This window comes from Sarcophilus harrisii, chromosome 1 (genome assembly GCF_902635505.1).
Source record: "Sarcophilus harrisii chromosome 1, mSarHar1.11, whole genome shotgun sequence".
Classification (NCBI taxonomy): Eukaryota; Metazoa; Chordata; class Mammalia; order Dasyuromorphia; family Dasyuridae; genus Sarcophilus; species Sarcophilus harrisii.
Window position 1 is genome coordinate 458,518,236 of NC_045426.1, and position 21,711 is coordinate 458,539,946.

At 37.0% G+C, this 21,711-nt stretch overlaps 1 protein-coding gene across 1 annotated transcript in view; it reads left to right on the top strand.

Annotated features, from left to right (window-relative positions):
- The first annotated feature begins 4,027 nt into the window (after positions 1–4,027).
- The window catches only part of TTPA (alpha tocopherol transfer protein), a 40,734-nt gene continuing 23,050 nt past the window's right edge, over positions 4,028–21,711 (top strand). The window contains exon 1 of the mRNA XM_003759744.4: positions 4,028–4,933. Within this exon, the coding sequence (XP_003759792.1) occupies positions 4,727–4,933 (207 nt within the window). The 5' untranslated portion in view covers positions 4,028–4,726. The remainder of the gene's footprint in view (positions 4,934–21,711) is intronic.

A 21,711-nucleotide genomic window follows, 5' to 3' on the forward strand; every position in this document is an offset into this window, starting at 1 on the left:
GAAAAAAAGACTTTGACTGAATTTGTGGAAGTGTAAGTCATCTGCATAAAAGTGACAATTAAACTTTTGGTAGATGATGAAATTAGCAAATGTAAGAGTAGAGAGAGGAAGGACCAGGGTGCACTCATAAGTAGTGAGTGTGGATGTGGAGTCCACAAAAGAGAGTAAGAAAAGGGGACTAGGCAAGTGACTGGAGAACCAGGAGACAGCAGTATCATGACAATGAAGGAACAGAGTTCTTAACCTTTTAATGAAATCTAAGGAAGCCTACAGAACTCTTCTAAAAAATAATATTTTTAAATTAACAAAAGAAAATGTATTACAAAGGAATCAAATTGTATGGAAATATAGTCACCAATATTAAAACAACAACAAGAAGTTCATAGACCCCAGTTTAGGAGAATAAGATGGTCAGCAGTATAAAGTATATATTGAGAAGAATGAGGTTTAAGAAAAGACTGTCAGATTTCATAATTAAGAGATCATTGGTAACTTTGGAGAGAGTAGTTTAAACTGAGTGATGGGATCAAAAGACAGATTGCATAGGGCCGAGGAATAAGAAATGAAGTAGAGACAATGAGTGGTAGCTTTTTCTAAGAGTTTGGCTGAGAAAGGATTAACTATATTATATGGATGATACTTAAGGAGAAGGCAGGGTCTAGTTAAGTTTTTTGTTTTTGTTTTTAAGAATGAAAAATATGTTACAAAGTTATAGGCAGTAGGCAACGAACTAGTAGAACCAATTTGTCTCTCAGACTTCTTGTCAAAGATAAAGATGTTCCAGTTGGTAAGAATAAATACTAGAAGGAAATCTCCAGAATGAAAGTTTTCTTACAGACTTCAGAAAAGGGATGGAGTATCAAATAGAAGGAAATTATTTACAGCAGAGACAACTGGTAACAGGAGAGATTAGGCCTGAAAATCCAAAATTTTTTCCTGTGTTTTTCAACATCATTAACACTCTGACAAAAATAATAAAAATATTAATCAGAATGACTTCTTCAAGAAAAGGTAGTTCCAAAACTAACCATATGTCCCTTTTTTGGGCAGATTTACTAAATTGATGTTGAAATATTCTGGCCTACTGATAAATTGCTGGGCTTGGGGTTTGGAAAATATAGGTTTATATGCATCCTTGAAACTTATTAGCTATATCATCCAGGACAAATCACTTAAACTCTATGTACTTTAGCCAATTTCTTAGTCTTACCTATCAAGTTATAGATGGCTCATTCTCTTTATTGGTGGAAGAAATTAATATATTGACAGCTTCTAGTTTTGAAGATAATACTGATCCTTGTCCTCTTTGTGTCTTATACCAGTAGCTCAAGATAATTCAAGAAATAAAACCCACTAGATCTTAAGCAAATAGTTGACAAAGTTTGTGAGGGTTAAAAAGTAAGAAGTGTGCTAGACAATAGTGTAATTGGGTGGGTTTTTGGAATCAGTTGGCTGGCTGGATCTAAATAGTTATTCATGGTTTAATTTTACATAGAAGAAAGTCTCCTGTGCAGTACCTAAAATATGGATAAAAGCTTAGATTTTAGATTTATCCTCATCTTCATCAGCGTTGCAAGGAGAAGAAATAGCTAATGTGTTAAATAAACATCATTATTGCTCTTAACAGAGATGAACATATAATTTAATAAAATTTAATTTAATAGTTAAATGTAAAGCCTTAGATGTAAACATCTAAAATGGTTAGTCTGGCAAAGAGAAGACTTAGGAATATGATAACTATCTTCAAATATTTGAAGGTTGCTATTGGAAGAGGGATTAGATTATATTTTTTTTGTTTGTTTGTTTTTTGTGGGGGTCCTGAATAGCAAAAATAGGAACAATGAGGCAGAAGATGTAGAATGGTAGACTTCAATTTGATAGAAACAGGAATACAAAATAAGTGTGAATGGATTGTTGTCTTGCACTGAGTTTCCCATTAGAGGAAGTTTTGTAAGTGGAGGCTAAGTGGGTGACCCTTGTGAGGATGGAGGGGATTTCTAAAGAACATTCTTGGCAGCCGCAGACATATAGAATAAGTCAAAGTTTCTTAAAATAAGGATCACATCCCCTGAATATGGGAGGGATGCTAAAAACTTGACAACAGTGAAAGGTTTCTGAATGCAACAACTGAAAATTAAGTCAAAATCAAACAGGTCGTGAATCTGAGGCAGCACTTTCTGGCAGTGCTTGCCCATCTTGCATCTCAAGGCTTCATTTAAGAGTTGTTTCTGAACACACAACTTGAACATTTTATGCTGAGCATGCACAAATGCTGCTCAGATTCACAACACAGTTGCTTAAAAATTTCTCAGGTGATAAGAATAGTGAGTGGAAGAAGTTTAAGAAGCCCCAGAATAGGTTATTTTAATAAAATAACCTATTCTGGGGCTTCTTAAACTTCCCATTACAAGGAATTTTTTTATTATTACTTTTTGCTGAGGCAGTTAGGGTTAAGTGACTTGCCCAGGGTCACACAGCTAGGAAGTGTTGTGTCTACGACCAGATTTGAACTCAGGTCTTCCTGACTTCAGGGCTGTGCTCCACCACTGCACCACTTAGCCACCCTTATCAACCTATACTTTAAAATAAAATTTGTGCTCAAATGAATCCCATCGTTTGGAATTTCTCTTTAATGATGCAGATTATAAGACAGCCATAACTGCTCATCTTGTGCAACTCTTGCCCATGTACTCCCATAAATTCACAAGGAGTACACTCAACATGTTGGAGATGAACTTCAGGATGTGTAATAATATTCTATGATATAACAACAGTGATAAAATATCAGTACTATAAAGATGAGTTTTCTGTCTCCAATGAAAGTTTGAAAGCATTTTTCAAAAGGAGCATTTTATGTCATACCACTTTTTGTTTGTTTGAGAAGTGATTTACAATCTACTTTCCTTCTCCATTTTGAATTCACTTTGTTGTTCTGGCTGTCCAAGATAAAGATGGTTGAGCTCTTTAGGTTGTCCATGCAATTTCATCACAATATGGACAATAAGCATTTTTAAATATAAACAAAAACCATAAAAAACAAATTAAATAACAACAAACATTCTTAAACATAACAATACGTTTTTTTTTTCTTATGGAAACACTTGGGAAAGTGGTCTGATAGTTAGCTTATGAATTTGGGTAATGAGCTATTGACTAAGACTCAAATTTGAGCAAAAGAAACTTTTTTACTAAACTGCCAAAAAGAGATGGCATCTAAATTGTTTGGGGGGGGGGGTTTATTAACTTGAAATTGGGGAGATAAACTGACCACTGTTCTATATTAATCTAATAACCAAAGTTAAATTATTATTAAAGTTTAAGATACAAAGTAGCTCTAAAAGCAAATTATAGACTATCTTTTGAATATTTACTTTGTTTACCTTTTGTAAACTCATTTCCTAAGGCCACCAGTTCCAGAAATATCATTCTAGATTTTCATTATGAGTTCTGAAGTCACTTTCTCCCTTCCCCACCTCCACCCCCCTTTCCTTCCACCCACATTCCCCACCAAGTTTCATCTCCTTTCAGGTAACTTCTGATATAACTATTATCTATTTGTTCAGTGGTACCTTGTGTAGAATGCTGGGCCTGGACTCAAGAAGACATCTTTTCAGTTCAAATCTGGCTTCAAACACTAGCTGTGTGATTCTGGGCAAGTCAAATTAGCTCTTTTTGCTTTAGTTTCCTCATCTGTAAAAGATAGAGAAAGAAATGTTCTTTGCTAAGAAAACCTCAAATGGGGCCATTCCAACAATTCACCAGGGTGAACACAAGATAGCACAATTGAGAAAAATACATAAACAAGCATTGCATAAGAGACCCTGGAATTTAAACTTTATTTTGGCACAGTTTTTTTGTTTTTTTTTCTGTAAATAAACTTACAAATCCAAACTATATTGATTAACATTTAAAAACAGATCCTTAAAATAATCTCAAGGAAACAGTCTACAATTTTGTTTTCATTTTCAAAAGTCGAACTGATGGAGTCAGAATTCCATTTTAGAGTAACCTGAGAATAGCACTTTTCTAGCACTGTGTGACTTTGGACAAAACCCATTCTCTTCAGTCTGAATCTCAGTTCCCTAATTTGTAAAAGAAAGGGTTGGACGGATTATCTCTAATATTTCTTCCAATTCTAAATCCTATAATCCTGTAGCCTTACTATTGATATTTTAAAATGACTTATTTCTTTCTACTGGAGTCCAGACCAGCAAAGCTATTAAAACTTTTTAACCATTTTCTTTTGGATTAGTGAAGGAACTATCAACGCATGCACTTAGTCTCGGAATCCTTGTAATTTCTTTAGCAAAAACAAGACATAGAAGAGAATGTTCCCATTGAAATCAAGTTTCTCAATGAATTCAAGTGGGTGGAAACCAGCGCAACAAACAGCCAGCGATTTCCAGTGAGAGGCTGGACAAAGACCCTGGAGCTGGGGCACTCCCGGTCTGGCACCGGAAGGGTAAAGAAAATCCAAGCTCCCTCCAAGCGACCCAGTTATGCAAGGGCAACGTGGGCCCCGCCAGAGGCTCTGAGGGTGGGTTGTCGGTATTGGCAGTGGCTACTGAAGGAGGAGCAGGTGATGGATTGGCCGCAAAGGCTGCGGCACCCGCCGCCCTTCTCGTCCCTAAATTTGCAGCCGCAGTTTCCAGTGACTGGACATTCTTTGCTCTACGTCCTGCCCCTCTGGGCCAAGAGCTGAGCAGCAGCCGTAGACGCAGCAAGCATGGCTCTGGAACGGCCCCAGCAGGGTCTCAGCGGGAAGTTTCTTAACGACCTCCCAGATTCCTCTCCGCTACTGCAATCTGGCATCAGCGAGCTCCGTCAGCGAGCTGAAGCGGACGACGGCCAGAACTGGCCATTGCCCCTCACTGATGCTTTCTTGCTGAGGTTTCTTCGCGCCAGGGATTTTGACCTGGATCTGGCCTGGAAGGTAAGACACTAACGAGACCGGCAGGGACTAGAGGAAAGTGATTTCGTCCTAGAGATAGACTTCCTCCTAGATGCTTGCTGCGGTGAACGCGGGGTCTGAATCCTTTGAATGCCTTGGCCTGGGGAAGAGGCGGAATTTGAAATGGGTCGGGAGATACTGGGGGAAGAGTTTTCTCCGAGGGCATTTGTGGGGAAAGAGTATTTCTCTCTTATCTGATCTCTTATCTCTCTTGCAGTCCCAGGAGGAATTTTTTAGTGGCTCTTATTTGTGTGTGTATGTGTGCGCGCGCGCGCCATGAACTTTTTGGCTATTTGGAGAAGCCTTTTCTCAGAATCATGTTTTTAACCGAAGAAAATGCTATATTTCAGTTAGAGATTATTGAACATAAAGACTTTTTTTTTTTTTTTTTTTTTGCTCAAATACCCTCCTGAAATTTATCCACAAGTTTTACAAGAATCTCCAGTTAAGAATCCTTACTCAAGAGAGAAGACTCTTCCAGTGGTTCTAGATAATGCTAACGTGAGAATTTAATTTTATTTATTTATTTATTTTTTTGCCCAACAGCAATGATATTGGCTCTTGAAACCGGTAATGTGCCTAGGCTGGGACTTCTTAAAAAGAATTGTGTCTACAAGGAAATTTGGGGGAAAGCTTTATTCATTCATTCATTTTAATTTTACATACAAAGTAGGAAAAGGGGGAAAAAAGACATTGCCGTGTGCACAGCAGAGAGGATTCAAAATAGAAAGCAATAAATTTTCATTTTAAGAAAGCTTATATAATAAATACTACACATCAGAGCTGTCTGTTTTTTCTTTGATTCCTTGTAGGTTTCTTCTCTGCTGTGCACTTTATACTTTATTCTTTTTTCCCCTTTATCTGTCTTCCCCAAGAAGGCTACAATTATACCTTATATACAATTAAGTTTATAATTGTATATATAATTATATACAATTAAATATACAATTGAATATAATTATATACAATTAAGTGTATATACAAATACATATGAATTTATACATGCAAACGTATGTACATGTACATACACAGCTAGATCTACACACACATAGAGATATCCATAATCATATACATATATACACATATACATTCATATGCATTTACTTTGTAATATTTTTGGCTACAACCAATCCCAGTTCTTTTGCTCTTTGAGATATAGTGTTCCAAGACCTACAGTCTTTTAATGTGTGATTCTAATTATGGCCCTGGTATATTTGAATTGTTTTTTCTTGGTGCTTTTAATATTTTTTCCTTGATCTGGGGTTTTGGAATTTAGCTACAATGTTCCCATAAGTTTTCTTTATAGGGTTTCAAGTTGTGATTAGTGGTTTGTTTGTTTTTCTTATTTTGACTTTTCCCTCTTGTTTTAACACTTCAGGACAATTTTCTTTAATTATTTCGTATATTATTATATCAAGATTCTTTTTCTGATTGTAGTTTTCAAATTGTCTGACTTTTTATATTTTCTCTTTTTGATCTGTTATCCAGGTCAGTCGTTTTTCTTATGAGAGTCTCACATTATCTTCTATTTTTTCATTCTTTTTATTTTGTTTTATTATTTCTTGGTATCTTATAACTTTTCTGGCTTTCCTTTGCCCAATTCTAATTTTTAAGGGAGCCTTTTCTTCCTTAAGATTCTGAATCTCCTTTTTGTTGATAGATTTTATTTTAATAATCTTTTTTTTATTGTTCTTGGTTTAAAAAAATTTTTCCCTCAAATTTTCTCATTTTTTTAGAAGTCTTTTTTTTGAGTTCTTTCATGAATTCTTTTGGGGCAGGTAATCATTTGACATTGCTCTTTGGATAAGAAAGGCTTTTTCTGCTTCAGTATCCTCCTCCTAAAGACAAACCCCAGTCTTCTCCATTCCTATAATAAGTTTCTATTGAGTTCTTTCTCCTTCTTCTGCTCATTTAAATTTTTTTTTATTTATATCGATTTGTGCTTACAATCATCTCTAGTTCTAGAGTGCCTCTGGCCTCAGGTTCTCCTTCAATTCTCCCCTCTGGCCTGGAACTGAAACCAAGAACTTCCTTCTCCTGTAAGTGTCCATAATCATCTAGTACCTTGTGCCACTGCTTCTGTACTTACCCCAGGGCCACATCTCAGCATCACAGCTAGACCTTGAATCCCTTGCTGGCAGAGGTTCCCTTACTTTTTTTCCTACATAGACACCCAACTCCCTACACTGTCCAGAAGGTAAAAATTCTTGTGGCTAGGGCTAATGGCTACCTCCCAACCTAGCTAGCCCCAGAGTTTGTGGCTTCTTGTTTTAGTAGACCTAGACTGGAGGTATTTTCAGGTATTATCACACACAAATCTCTATTCTGGCATTTTTTCTGGTTGCCCCATCTTAGTACTGTTCTGTCCCAATTCTTATTTATTTTTACCCCCTACATTCACTCTGAGGTGCTATTTTGTCTTCTTTGTGGGGTTATCTGGAGAGCTTGAAATTTTCTGACCTACTCTTGTTTTCCTAAAGTCCTTTTAGGGAAAGTTTTCTCACATCTTAGGAGAGAAAAAGTGAATACTTGAGTTTTATCTTGTATAGTTATAGCAAAGCAGCGAATTTCAAGTTAAAAGTTGGCAGAAATCAGAGATATAAATTTAAGAGAGAACAGAGTTCTGAAAAGGCCCATTACTTTTACCATACTTGCTTTTTTCTTTTTCTTTTTTTTTTTAAATAAATGGCCTGAAATAGCCCAGGCAATAAAATTCAGGAAAGCCAAGGTGTTTGAAATTTAGAAATCATTTATTGTTTATTTACCAGCCAGGGCCGGGATGGTCTCTCAGTAGAGTACCACCTCCAACCCAAATAGAGACAGGCTTATAAGCAATTCTTGTTCTGCCTTGCATTTACAACAGTGACTCTACTTCTTGCTTGAGAAGGGGCATCTTGGGGAGCTTACAGGATGTCTGACATTGTTAGGCAAGTATTCTGTCTGAACATAACACTTACCTTAATTTAGTTTAAGCAACATTTTCCTATAAGCCTGAGGCCGCTTTACCCAGGAATGAGGGAGGCAATCTTTTGTTCATTTCCCTCCCCTCTTTTTATGTTCATAGTTGTGACTTATCTGAGGCCAATGGGGAATAAGTCATAAGAGGTGAGGCACTTAATTATGCAGGGAGCTATGAGGAGGAGGAGAAGGAACAAGAGGACTGGACCTGCAATTACAGTGACTGATACCAGGACATTGAAGCCTTACAACTTGCCTCCAGGTCATCCAACTGCTTACGCAAGGAGGCGAGTAATTTTGTAATGACCCCTGACCAACTTGACAACCCCCACTAGGGAGTCCACTGATTTTTCTAAATGGGTGATGAGACTCTCTAGAGTCTACATCAATCTGAGAGCTAAGAAGGCAAATGTAAGGCTGGAGAAACTGAGGCAAGATAGAGATCAGAGAGCTCCCAACATTCCATCAATGGGAGAATTTGATTGACTGGACAGGAGTCTATTCTCAAAGTATCTAGTAGTGAATGTGAGTTCTCAATGACATATATATACCCATGGCTCAAATACAGGGGTAGACCAAGGCAGGGGCGGGGTAAGAACATCGAGAGTGGGAACAGACTATCAATCTGGTTTTGACAGGGTTGTGGGAGACATTGTACAATCTGCCAGGAAGTCTGAACTCTCCCTTAGATTGAGTCTCACATTAACAATTTATAACCTTAGAGCAAGTGTCCCTCAGTCTTCAATGAACCAGAGGGGGGTTTTGCAATTAAGGGGACTGGGGCAGAACAGTTAAGGAAACTGAGGCAGAACAATTTAGGGAAACTGAGGCAGAACCAATTAGGGAAACTGACTCAGGACAATTAAAGAGGACTGTGGCACAACATTCCACACTCTTTCTCTTCTGAATCCTATGTGAAGCAAATAAACCAAAATAAAACTAGAAAACAACAACAACAACAACAACAACAACAAAGCAAGGACAAATCTCTCCCTGATAACCCCAGACCAGTACAAAGTTTCCCTGTTGCAAGCATGTCAGGTCCTCTGCAGTTGGGGTATCATCTCAGCCAGAAAATCCAGTTTGAGATAGACAGTTCATTGTGAGTTAGGTGGTCTGCAGTCATTTGTGCTTTTAATTCAGCCTCTGCTTATAGAACAGCTGGGCTCAAGGGCTCAAGGCCCATTTAAAGGGGCAACCCTCTCCATGGAAGAAGGGTGAGACTACAGACAGGGCTGCAGAAAGGATCAGATTGCAGAGCAGATTATGCACAGTTAGATCATCAAGGCAGGCAAACCCCAAACTTATAGATGCTTGATATCAAACTACAAGGTCCTTTGAGATCGCTGAAATACTAATTAATGAACTGAGGTTATAGGACTGGAAAAACAGATCAGAGAAACTGCCAGTCCCAAGACAGGTGTCTGATTTCTGGTTGTTTCTTAAAAAAAATAATCCCAAGAACTGAGTCCACCAGGGCAATTCTGACAGAATAAGAGATTCCTATTCTTTCAAGTATTTTTAGAAAAACATACCAGTTTCCCCAATGTTCTGTCTCTTCCTCCCTTTTTTTTTTTCATGGAAAGGAATTATCAAATGACCATTCCACATATAAATCCCAACAGTGAATCAAAATTCCTATACATAACAGACTAGAACAGTAGCAAAATCCTAAAATCCCTCCTAAACATCCCTCAAACATAACATTAATAGTTACACAGTTTTAACAAATCCCATCCCAAATCTTAAATATACAATAATAGATGGCCCAGGCTAGGTTTAACAGTCATTCATCAACCATTCCCAAAGTCCTCCATATCAGTCCAAAGTTCACTAGAAGCAGGGTCCATGGTTTCATTTAAAAACTGCTGCAGGCTGAGAAATGGTCAGAAGCTCTCATTCCATGCAGAGGGTAGGTATGCTGTGCTGACAATCAAAGCTGGTCAAAGGCCCAGAAGCAAGTCAATATCCATGATTTGACACAAATCCAACAACAAAAGGTTAGAACACTGTGAAATAAAAAGACTGGTTCACAAGACTGTTGCAAAATGTGAAGAGCTATCAGCTTCCTTGTGAAGAGATGACTGCTTTACAGAACAGGCACCAGCTGTAGTCTCAAGTCTTAATAGCAGTTAGGTCTCACAGACCACTGTTAATTGTCCTCTTATCATTTAGAACCCCCCCCAAAAAAACCCCACAAATATCCAATAGCAGACAGATGACCAGTGTATATACTTATTTGCCTAAGCATTTAGGATACGATGATTACATATAATCAGACTGAAAACAGCAAGGTATGACATAATTGAATTACATTAACAATCCTATTGACCATTACCATAGAGCTCAGTTACGGGAGGAAAAATTGCAAGAACTTAATTATAGCATAACATAAGCAGTCAAAATTCAACCTTCAGCACATACAGGATAAAATAGCTTTAAACCCAGTTTTATTCCAATAAATTGTCCCACTAGCTAACTGTCAGAGAGTGGAGCTTTAAAACTCCCATAAAGCATTAACTAACTATAAACCCAAGAAATTTTACCTCCAATAACAGGTTCCATTAATCAAATTTCAGATAAATCCTAAACAGATATTTACCATAACCTTATAGTGATAACAGTAAGAAATTTGTCCCAATAAGTTCAACTTAAACAATTATCCAACTAGATGTTTCATAAGTGAACATTATACATACAAATCAGTTTGCTTTTAAAATACCCAATACATAGAAAAATATCCCAAATTGCATATTGTCCATAACAGAAACATTTTCAAAAGGACAAAGAGAACCTATTATTTTCAGAGGCCCTTTAAATAACCTCAGGATGACCCAATACAATCAATTTAAAACTTATACAGAATGTCCAAATACCACATAAGAGAATCTGAAAGATTCTTTAAACTTTTAGAAATAATCCTACCAAAGTATGGATCACATTTATGACCATATTCCTCAAACAAGAAAACCATTATGTATCAAGAAACAAATATTTAGTCAATTAACCTAAAAGTAAGCCTGTCCCTTTAAATCAGTTTGTTGCAATGGCAGTGACTTGATTTTAAAAAACAAAAAAGGCTGGAGCACACTTAGGTGGGTGAGGGGAGGAGAGGATTCCATGTGGCCACCCTTTCCCCACTCCTGCACTCCTGGACAAAAATTTCCTCAGGTTCCCCACTCAATTTCTTACACAGGAATCCTTCTCAAGACGTAGCCCATCAGTTTCTTCCCAAGTCTACCAGATTCCCAACTTTCTCCTTCTTTCATACTACATACTTAAACAACCTCCAATAACTTTCCTAATTAGGTGCTCCATTGCTAAAGTAACAGGAAGCAGTGGGGGGGGGGGGGGGGGTGAGTCGAATCTATCTTTGAAGACAAAAGATCCTCTTCCGGTTCTCTCTCTCCCACCTCTTCTTCCTGCTGCCAAAAACCTTTCTCTTACTTCCTAAAATCATGCAAACCTTTAATTGTTCTTACAAACCAATCCTTCCTAAATCACCTGCATTCTTCTTTCCAGTTCTCTTCAAAACTTTTTTCACAATATAGTGAATAGCTAGATAACTCCATAAAACATAACTTACAATGTTAACATTTAAACTCAATCAAATCAAACTTTTTATAAAACTTTTTTTTTTCCTCTGCCTGAGTGTTTGTCTGACCACAATTAGCATCTCTCTTATTTGTTCAGGCAGAGCTTGAATTATATTGCTCTTTAACTAAATCAGGCTGCTTTTTTCTCTTTTTTTCTAAGTAATAAAGGTATCAATATTTAAACAAATTCCAAGATCTTATCCTCAGAATAAACAGATCTAGCATGCAAAGGCAATAGCAAAATTATTTCTCACAATTTTCAGAATCATCCCAAAGTTCCTAATCAATTTTTTTTTCTTCCTGAGTTTCAATAAGATAAGGTTTTATTGCCCTCTACTCTAGCAGGCTTTGAAAACTGCTTTAAGGGAAAAACTTTCCTGTCAGTTTAAAATGGCCAAGTTCCATTTACTTACAAATTAGTACAATAGGTTAAAAAGTTTAAAATCACAAGCATATTTTCAAAGGATCAATTCCAAATTTAACAGAGCTCTTAAATTAACAAAACAGACAGATCACACAGAACACATACAACTAGAAGAGTACTCCAAAAAGGTGCTCAGAATCAGATCAGACCAGATATGTCCAGATTTAGACACCCGTGACCATCACACGTGTCCCATGGAGGTTGGCAAGGGGGCTTTAGCGCTATGTCCAGCTTACCCGCCTTGCTACAGATGCAGCAATGCTCACCAGACCAGACAGTTGGCTGCAGGATAGTTAGGCAGCTGCAGGGGCCCCTCAAAATCTTATTAACCAGGACTGGCTTTTAGGATGTTCTGTGCCAATTTTGAACTGAATTCAAAAATTTGGGTCTCACTCTCCTGGTCCACAGAAAGAGATTTCTGGAAACTGGGGCCGAAGAACATCTCTTGGTGGCCACCCCCTAGGATCCATAACCTCTTTCGCCCTCCAGGGAGAGGAACTGGCTATCAGACTGAGCCAAAGGCTTATCTCGGTGGGAAGCTCCAAATGAAATAACCCAGGCAATAAAATTCAGGACAGCCAAGGTGTTTGCAATTTAGAAATCATTTATTGTTTATTTATTGGCCAGGGCCGTGATGGACTCTCAGTAGAGTACCTCCTCCAACCCAAATAGAGACAGGCTTATAAGCAATTCTTGTTCTGCCTTGCTGTTACCACAGTGACTTGACTTCTCGCTCCAGAAGCTGGGGAGCTTACAGGATGTCTGCTATTGTCAGGCAAGCATTCTGTCTGAACATAACACTTCCCTTAATTTAGTTTAAGCAACATTTTCCTATAAGCCTAAGGCCCCTTGACCCAGGGATGAGGGAGCCAGTCTTTTGTCCATTTCAGGCCAACAATAGGAAAAGTGGATCAAGAGCTGGAGGTCTCAAATCATTAGTGCTGTTTGTCTTTCTTTTTCAAAGAGGATCATGACATCAGGAAAGTGATGCCATGACTTTCAAGTGAATTGGATTTAAGTAAGGGAGAGCAGTGCAAGTCATGGACTTAGTTTCTCCTTTGTAGTCATCTGGGTCCAGTGGCAAGATAGAGATCAGGATTCCTGGAGGTAGCTTAAGATCCAGTGGGAAATCTTGGCCTTTTTAAGCTCACATTTTTAACAGGTCTCACTTAGACTGAGACAAGGCTCATTCATTGATTAAAGCTAGGTAAGAAATGAGGCAAAAAGAGGTTTGGCAATTGTTAATGCTGTAAAGTTACCCATGTATATATCCTGTAAATTAAAGACTATTAAATAAAAAAAAAAAAAAAAAAAAAAAAAAAGAAATGAGGCAAAGAATGGCCTCTTTTACCTAGTTTTAAAAAAAAAAAATCTTTCTCAATCTAGGAGGGGAAGATTTTCAGAATTTTTGGCAAAACAGAAATAGTTGCTGTTTTCATTCACTCTGAGCCATCAAGGTCCAAACTGTGACCAAGCTGGGCTTAGGCTGGGACCTATTGGGCCAATCAATGAAAGTCAGAATGATTTGGGTTTAAGTCATGTTAGCCTGAAAACCCGAAGATATCTTTCTAGGTTTTGTCAATCAAAATTTACATTCCTTTAAGCAAAGTATCCACAAATAAGGTATGATATCTTATGTGGACAGAGGAGGGAGAAGAAGAGAAGGGAAAGGACTGAAATCCTTATAAATGGGTCATGTAAGAAGGAATATTCCATCTGAGTAATGAAGATTCTCATTAAGTAAATTCAGTTCCGTCATTCCAGCCAATCATTTTATATCCCATCTGAAAGACGATTAATTTAATATTTTTTCTCTAGTATATGCCCTACAAATATTTCCAGAAGTTTGTAGATATGATAAATGAAAAAAGTGTTTTTGCAAATGTATTTGTAAGAAGGTAAAAAAATTTACATAGAACATAGACATACTTTTTTTCTTTGTAGTATCATCTATCCTTTGATAATATTTGTGTTAAAATTTGATTATTATTTTTCTTATGGCTTGATTTTCTCTTTTCTGTTTCTTTTTTATTTCCTTTTCATTCTGCCAGTTAATTCTTGGTTCAGATCCATTAGTGTCTATCACAAAGATATGTTATGCTGAAGGAAGGTTAACTATGGAGAAGTGGGGTCAACCCACTGAGATTATGGTGCATGTCTGGGGTTTCCTCACAAAAAGGAAAGGAAGAAGGCTAGTCAGTGTAAAATATGAGGCAGGAATATGGCAGGCTATTAATTTAAAACAGGTTTAGTAATTTTCCATAATTAGTTAGATTCTTTTGGGAGGCTGATTATTGAACCAGCAGACTAAGCAAAGTTGTCTGAAAAACTACTGAATAGATATTTTACCTATCAGCTTGATACTCCAAATCATTTCCTGTACATGTCTGCTACATAACCAGGCTTGGACCAATTCTCATGTCCATGCCAAATCTTTACAAGAGCACTGCAATAGTTACTGTCCTTATACCCCTAGACCAAGGATTTTAACCTTGTTGTGTTGTGTTGTGAACACCTCTGACTATCTGGTGAAACCTATGGACTCCTCAGAATAAGGTTTTTTAAAGGAATAAAGTGAAATATATAAGATTACAAAGAAAACCAATTTATTAACATAGTTATTAATTTCTTTTAAGTTCATTCATAGTTAGAGCTCTCTCCTTTCTTAAAATATGTTGTATTTACTCTTTGTGTAATATTATACCCTACATCACATCCATCCCTGGGATGAATGTAAAGTTTTTGAGTCCAGGGATTACTTAATCTTTTCATTTGAAACATCTAACTTCTAATGTCTGCTGTGGGTATGCATTTAATTAATGATGTTTTAATTAAATTATGTGGATTCTGATACCATTTAAGGAAATAGGAAATCTATAAAGAAAAAGCAGGTTTCTGGGAAATACAAATAAATTTGGAATTTAAACATTTTGAATTTGAGATACCTGTCAGATATCAAGGTTGAATTGTCCTATGGGTAATTGTAAATGTGAGTCTGTGCCTTTAAAAAAGGTCACTCATTTATTTATATGTTTGTATGTATCTATGTGTATCTGTATAATAGGGGTGATCTAGGGAAATCCCAAATTGCTGATAGGCCAAGCCTAAGAAATTAGATTGTTATAGAAGAGAGTCTGAAGAAAGACGAGAAAGAGAATAGAAGACTAGTAGCACATTTTTGACAAACAGGACTATATAGTGTATAGTGTAGTGAAAAGTAAAAGTTAGGAGAACAGGAGAATATATTGTCTCTAAAGCCAAAGGAGAAAAAGAGTATGCATGAGGAAATAGTTGTCAAGGGACAGGAATAAACATTTATATAGCACCTATCATGGCACTATGCTAAGCATTTTTCCTAAATATCTCATATTATCCTCAAATCAACTTTGCAAGGGAGGTATTATTCTTATCCCCACTTTACAGTTTTGGAAATTGAGGCAGACAGAGATCAAGGACTTTCTTAGGATTATACATAGCTAATACTTGTCTAAGTATATATTTGAAATCTGATCTTCCTGCCTCCAGGACTGGCACTCTATGCACTATTAAATCACTGGCTGACAAAAAAAAAAAATCAAAAACAAAAACATAAAAATCCAACAATATTAAGTGTTCCAGAAAGGCCAAAGAGGATGAGGGGGAGGGGATTGGTGATAATTGTTTAAGAACTGGTGAGTTAACTGTTCATTAATGACTTTTGAAAAAGCAAATTTAATAGAATGGAATGGAAGGGGTTAAAGCCTGGTTGAGTAAAGATAAGCAGTATGTGGATTGTGAAGATATTGAAGGACATAATACAGGCAACTTTATGAAGATATTTGTTTGTGAAGAGGAGGAGAGAGATGAAATAATAGTTAGATGAGACAGAAGAGGTAATTGAAGGCTTAAGAATTTTTTTAGGATTAGAGCTATCCAAGCAAAAGAAGGAGCCAATTGAGAGAGATTGATTAAAGATGTATGAAAGAGAAAAGATGGCTCTTGGAACCACATATCAGCAAAAAATGACATCAAAGTAGGGGCAGATCATCTGATCATAGACTTTGAACTGGGAGAATCCTTAAAGGTCTTTTAAATAACTGTTATGAAGAAACTGGAGCACAGAAGAGATAAATAATAACTTATCTAAGGTCATATAGGTAGTAAGTAGCAGTACCAGGATTTAAATGTGTGGGATCATTCCATGTCCTTTTGGCATTCATTTAAATATATATATATATATATATATATATATATATATATATATATATATATATATATTATAAGCTCATTGATCTACATTTCTAGGTGGTCATAAAGAAAAATTATAGGAAAGGAAATAGTAACTTGAAGGAAGACTCTCCTTGCCTACAACTTCAACAACAAAAAAGATTGTCACTTTTTTCCATGCAAATACAGGGTGAGGAATAGATTTAAAGGACATCTAGTTGACACCTTCCCTTTCAGCCCCCTTCCATTTTACAAAGGAAGAAAAGCAAAGCCCAGAGTAATTAAATGAGTTGATCAAGATTATATTGATAGCAAATAGTGGACCTGGAATTTTATTTTATTTTTAAAATTTTAATAGCTTTTTATTTACAAGTTATATGCATGGATAATTTTACAGCATTAACAATTGCCAACCTTTTGTTCCAATTTTTCCCCTCCTTCCCCACCCCCCCCTAGATGGCAGGATGACCAATACATGTTAAATATATTAAAATATAAATTAAATACAAAATAAGTATACATTGGACCTGGAATTTTAAATCCAGGTTCTGACTCCAAATAACTGGAACATCAAGCCTGGAGTCAGGAAGACTTGTCTTTGTGAGTTCCAAACTTTGTCAGTTCACTTACTAGCTCTGTGATCCTGGACAAGTCACTTAATTCTTTTTGCCTCAGTTTCCTCATCTGTAAAAGCTGGAGAAATGTCAAACCATTCCAATATCTTTGCTCAGAACTCCAAATGAAGTCACAAAGAATTTGACACAACTAAAATGCCTCAACAACAAAAAATTCCATGTTACACTTTCTGCATGATTTATTTCATGAATACAAAGATATGAATAAAAATGGGACATAAGAATACTGTTGTTGTTGCACCATATCTTCCAGGAAGCAATTGGTTAATTTGATGCAAGTACTATTGCAAACAAAATTGGAATTGAATCAAAGCTTTTGAATGGCTTTCTTTCCTTTCCTGTGAAGGAGAGGAAAAGGGAAAGGGTGAAAGTTTGAAAACAATTTTGTTTTTCTTTTCTTTTCATTTCCCTATCTCAGGGAAGTAAGTAATAAGAACTTAGTAAGTAATAAGAACATGTTGATTGCTTGAAGATTTTTAAAGTATTAGTTAAATTAAAATATCATTTGTTGAACTGATAAAGTTTTATTAATTAATTATTCTTCACCACAATTTGAAACAAATTTTATACAGGCTACATAGAAAGCATCTGCTAACCATTATTTACATAGCCCCTCCCAAGCTTGATGATTAAGTAATATCCCTGCCCTGCTTTTTTTCCAGCAAAAAAACTCTAGTTTCTTCAATGTTTTCTCATAGAACCTAATTATTCCTCCTTAGCTAGAAATCTTCTATTTAAATAAATTAGACTTTTTGTTATATTTGAGTGATTTTACAGGAAAGTATGGGAATATACTTCTTTACAAAGGATAAATAACTAAAACAAAATGACATTTTAAGTAACTGTTCACTCATTTTTCATTGCAGCAAAGAGGCTTCACAATAAAGGACATTCATGCAATGCCAATATTTCTCCCGCTTTGTGCCTGCTCATTGAAAGTTGCTCAGTAGTGGTTAATAATTTAGTTGCTTGAACCAGACCTTTATATCTATAATTACTGGAAAAGAAAACATATTCAAAACTAGGCTTTTCCATGTGCAGAAGGTACCAGCAACAGCATGTTCTATGCACTTAATATTTTGGGAAAAGGCTGATGGAAGTACTCTGACTTTCTTTCTAATTCTGTATTAAATCTTTTGCTCTTGGTCATTCTTTTGTCCAATCTCCACTTTTCACTTTGAAAAATTAAAGGACATTATTTGATAGAATGGATTTACCTTGTAACAAAGCAGACTGAATTTTCACCTAAAAACAAATGTTGTAATTGGAGATTATATCCTTGAAAAAGGATTCTATTTCAAGCTGAGACAATTGAGAAGATTAAGGCCATTTGACAGGAGCTCTTTTATCTTCCCTCCTCCATTCTTCTTAACTTGACATCTCTCTCTTGAAACCTCAAAGGGTAAGATAAATGTTGTTGATCCATCTATTCATCCAGGCTATTCCTGGTTGTTGTTTATCCTTCCTTTTTGATGAGGACTAGTGATGTCTTACGTGTGAATTGAAGCAGAGTTGCACAAAACCATCACTCTTGCTCTGTCTTCCAGAGCCATCAAAGTCCAGTGGCAGGATAAAAGTCAGGACAGCTGGCAGTGGCCCTAGATGCAGTGCATAACCTTGGCATCTTCAGAGTCTGATTAAACTCTAAAAATTCCATGGTACTCACTTTAGCTGCCTTCAAGGTCGCTGGAACAGAGTGTCCCCATCCTCCCATTCAGTAGAGGAGTCTTCATCTACTTCAGATAGACAACCCCCCATCTCACCAAAGAGTCTGAGACCAGCCTCTCTCCCTCAATCTGGTTTAGCCTGTTTGCTAAGCTGGCTCTTGAGCCTGCTACAGTTTCTTGGAAGTTGAGTGCCAAATAGATACTAAAAATGGATAAACAGTCCTAAAAAAGACTTGGCAAGCCCTCATACCAGAGGTGCTAGTTCTCCCTGAATACCCCTGGCTATACCTTACATCTCCAAACAATAAATGGGAACCTATTTTATTTCTGCTCCATAAGGAGGACAGCTAAGCAGCACATTGGATAGCACTTGAGAGCTGCAATTAAGAAGACTCATCTTCCTGACTTCAAATTCATCCTTACTAGCTGTATGGCCCTGGGTCAGTCACTTAATTGCTGTTTCTTCATCTGTAAAATGAGGAAGAGAAGGAAATAGCAAACCACTCTAATATCTTTGTCAAGAAAGTCCTAAATGGGATTGGAGAGAGTTGGACACAACTGAACACCATAAGAAATATATATATATAAAACATTTGTGCTGACTAAGGGAATAACTTTTTATACAAAGCACTTCATGCTATGGTGCTCCAAAGAAGCTGCCAGACACATAATGCCTTGAAAGATGTCACTATTCCCCCTCATTAAGTTTCATAGCATCATTATAGAATATATTAACTCATTTAACTTGCATAATTTGGGACTAAGGATAATTTCTCATTAAATGGAATACTGTGATTTAAAAACGGTTTTCTTGAGAGTAACATCTGTTTTATTTTTTAATCCTAAATACTGTGTCTGGCACATAGTAGTTGCTTAATCAATGCTAATCAATTGATGTTAATTGGTTAGTATTCATTTTATTTTTCTCTAGTTTCCAAAATAACTGGAGTTATTTTGATGCATCCATGCTGTAGGATCACTGTTTAGAGCTAGAAGTAACTTTAAGGCTTTGAAATTATCTAGTCTGTTATATCTTCCTGTCCAGGTCTTGCAGACATTTTTCTAGGTCATCTTATTACCTGTTTTACTTCTTCCAACTTGAAGTAATACCAGGAAACAAATTTCTAAAATCTATAGTCTTACTCCCTGAATGTTTATCCCTTTTTGGCCCTTCCACGTAGGATCTGTGTCATCTTGAATGATGACTGATTAAATGAAAATTTATCTAGCAGGCCTTCAAGTTAAAACTTATTTCACATTAACTATCCACAAAGACCATCTTTCCTAAAACCATGTACATATCCAATTTTTACCCTTTATACCTTTTGCTCTAGATATAGTAATCAAATTATTACTATCAATCCTTCTGGAAAAATCATGCCAGTTGACTTCCCTATGGCTCTATTTCCTATCCCTTAAAACTTCTCCTTCCCCTGCAAACATCATCATTTTCAGACAATCAAATATTAATGAAAAATATAATATATGCCAAATATTGTGCTAAGCAATGAAGATACGAGAGAGAGAGAGACAGAGAGACAGGGAGGAAGGGAGAAAGGAAGGGAAGGAGAGAGGGAAAGATGGAGGGAGGGAAGGATGGAGGGAGGGAGGGAGAAAGAGACAGACAGACAGACAGAGACAGAGACAGACACAGAGAGAGACATAGAGAGAGGGCAGAAGGAGGCAAAAACAGTCCTGCTTTGAAGGAGCTATGTCTAATAGAAAAGACAAAATGTAGATAACTATGTATGAACAAGCTATATACAGTATAAACTGGAAATAATTAACAGAAAGAAGACAGAATTAAGGAAGATTGGGAATGGCTTTCTGTAGAAGATGTTTGTTGGCTGGAAGGAAAAGAGGGAAATGGGAGAAATAGAGATGAAGAGGGAGTTGGGGAAGGGCCAGGTTATGAATAATAAACATAGGATTTTATCTTTGATCCTGGAAATGATAAGCAGCCACTGAGGTTTATTGCATAGGAAGGTACACAATCAGATGGGCACTTAAGGAAGATCACTGACAATTGAGTGGCTGATAGATTAGAGTGAGGATAGACTTGTTCCTGAGAAGTTAGTCCACTTATCTTTGGCAGTTCTACCCTGGGACTGAGGCTTGGAAGAACAGTCAGTGATTAGAATAGGCCAGGTGAGAAGAAGTGAAAGCCTGAATAAAGGTCAATGAAACAGATAAAATGGGTATGATAACACTATTTTTTCCCATACTTGACAAGTATCTGTTATTTTCTCAGCTAGCTCATTTTCTCAATTTACACTGACATTCAGATCTACCCAAAGAAAGCTAGTGAACTAGCATTTACTAAGGACAGTCTGGGGTGTATGAGTGTTCAGGGAGAGTTAGTGCCTCAGTGTGAGGGCTTGCTAAACCCTTTTCAGGGCTGCTTATCCACCTTTTTGTGTCCATCTGGTACTCACCTCTCACCTGTGGTTCCAAGATGCAGTAGCCACACTCGGGTAAAACCATCTGGGTAGATGCAGTAAACCAGATAACGGATGGGCCACAAACCAATTGGTGACTTAGGGGGGTGCCCCCCCCCAGCATGTGAAGACTTCTTCCAGTGGAATGGATGGAGCACACTTGGTTCCAATGACCACGAAGGCAGCTGACCCAGGTGCACTGGGAGCTTGGTTAGACTCTGAAAATGCCAAGGTCATCCACTGCGTCCCAGGCCATCATCAGGCATCTTGACTTTGGTCCTGTCATTTGACTTTGATGATGCTGGAAGGGAGAATGAGGCTGATGACTGGGCAACTCAGCCTCACTTAAGTCCAATGCCCACATAAATCATATCATCACCCTGTGATGTCATTGATCTTCCCCCCAAATGAAGAACAAACACTAAGAACAGTTGGTAGAGAGTACGCACTAGGGATTTTACTAAGTCCTGAACAAAGAACAAATGACAAGTATTGAGGATACATAGAAAGACAAAGGACAATTCTTACTCTCAGAGAACTTACAAACTAATAAAGGAGAAAACATACACACAACTATACAAACTACATGTAGGACACATTGGGAATCCTCTCAGAGGGAAGGGCATGAGATGTGTAAAGCTTCCTAGAGAAAGTGGGACTTTGACTGAGAGCTGAAGGAATCCAAAGGGAAGAGATAAAGAGGAAGGTCATCCCAGGAATAGCATGAATGAGAAATACCTGAAGTCAGGAGCTGGTGTTGTGCTCAGAGATGGAATTACTATGGTGGCATTTTGGAAGCTTCTTCAAATTAAATTCTGCAACTGCGGTCAATCAAA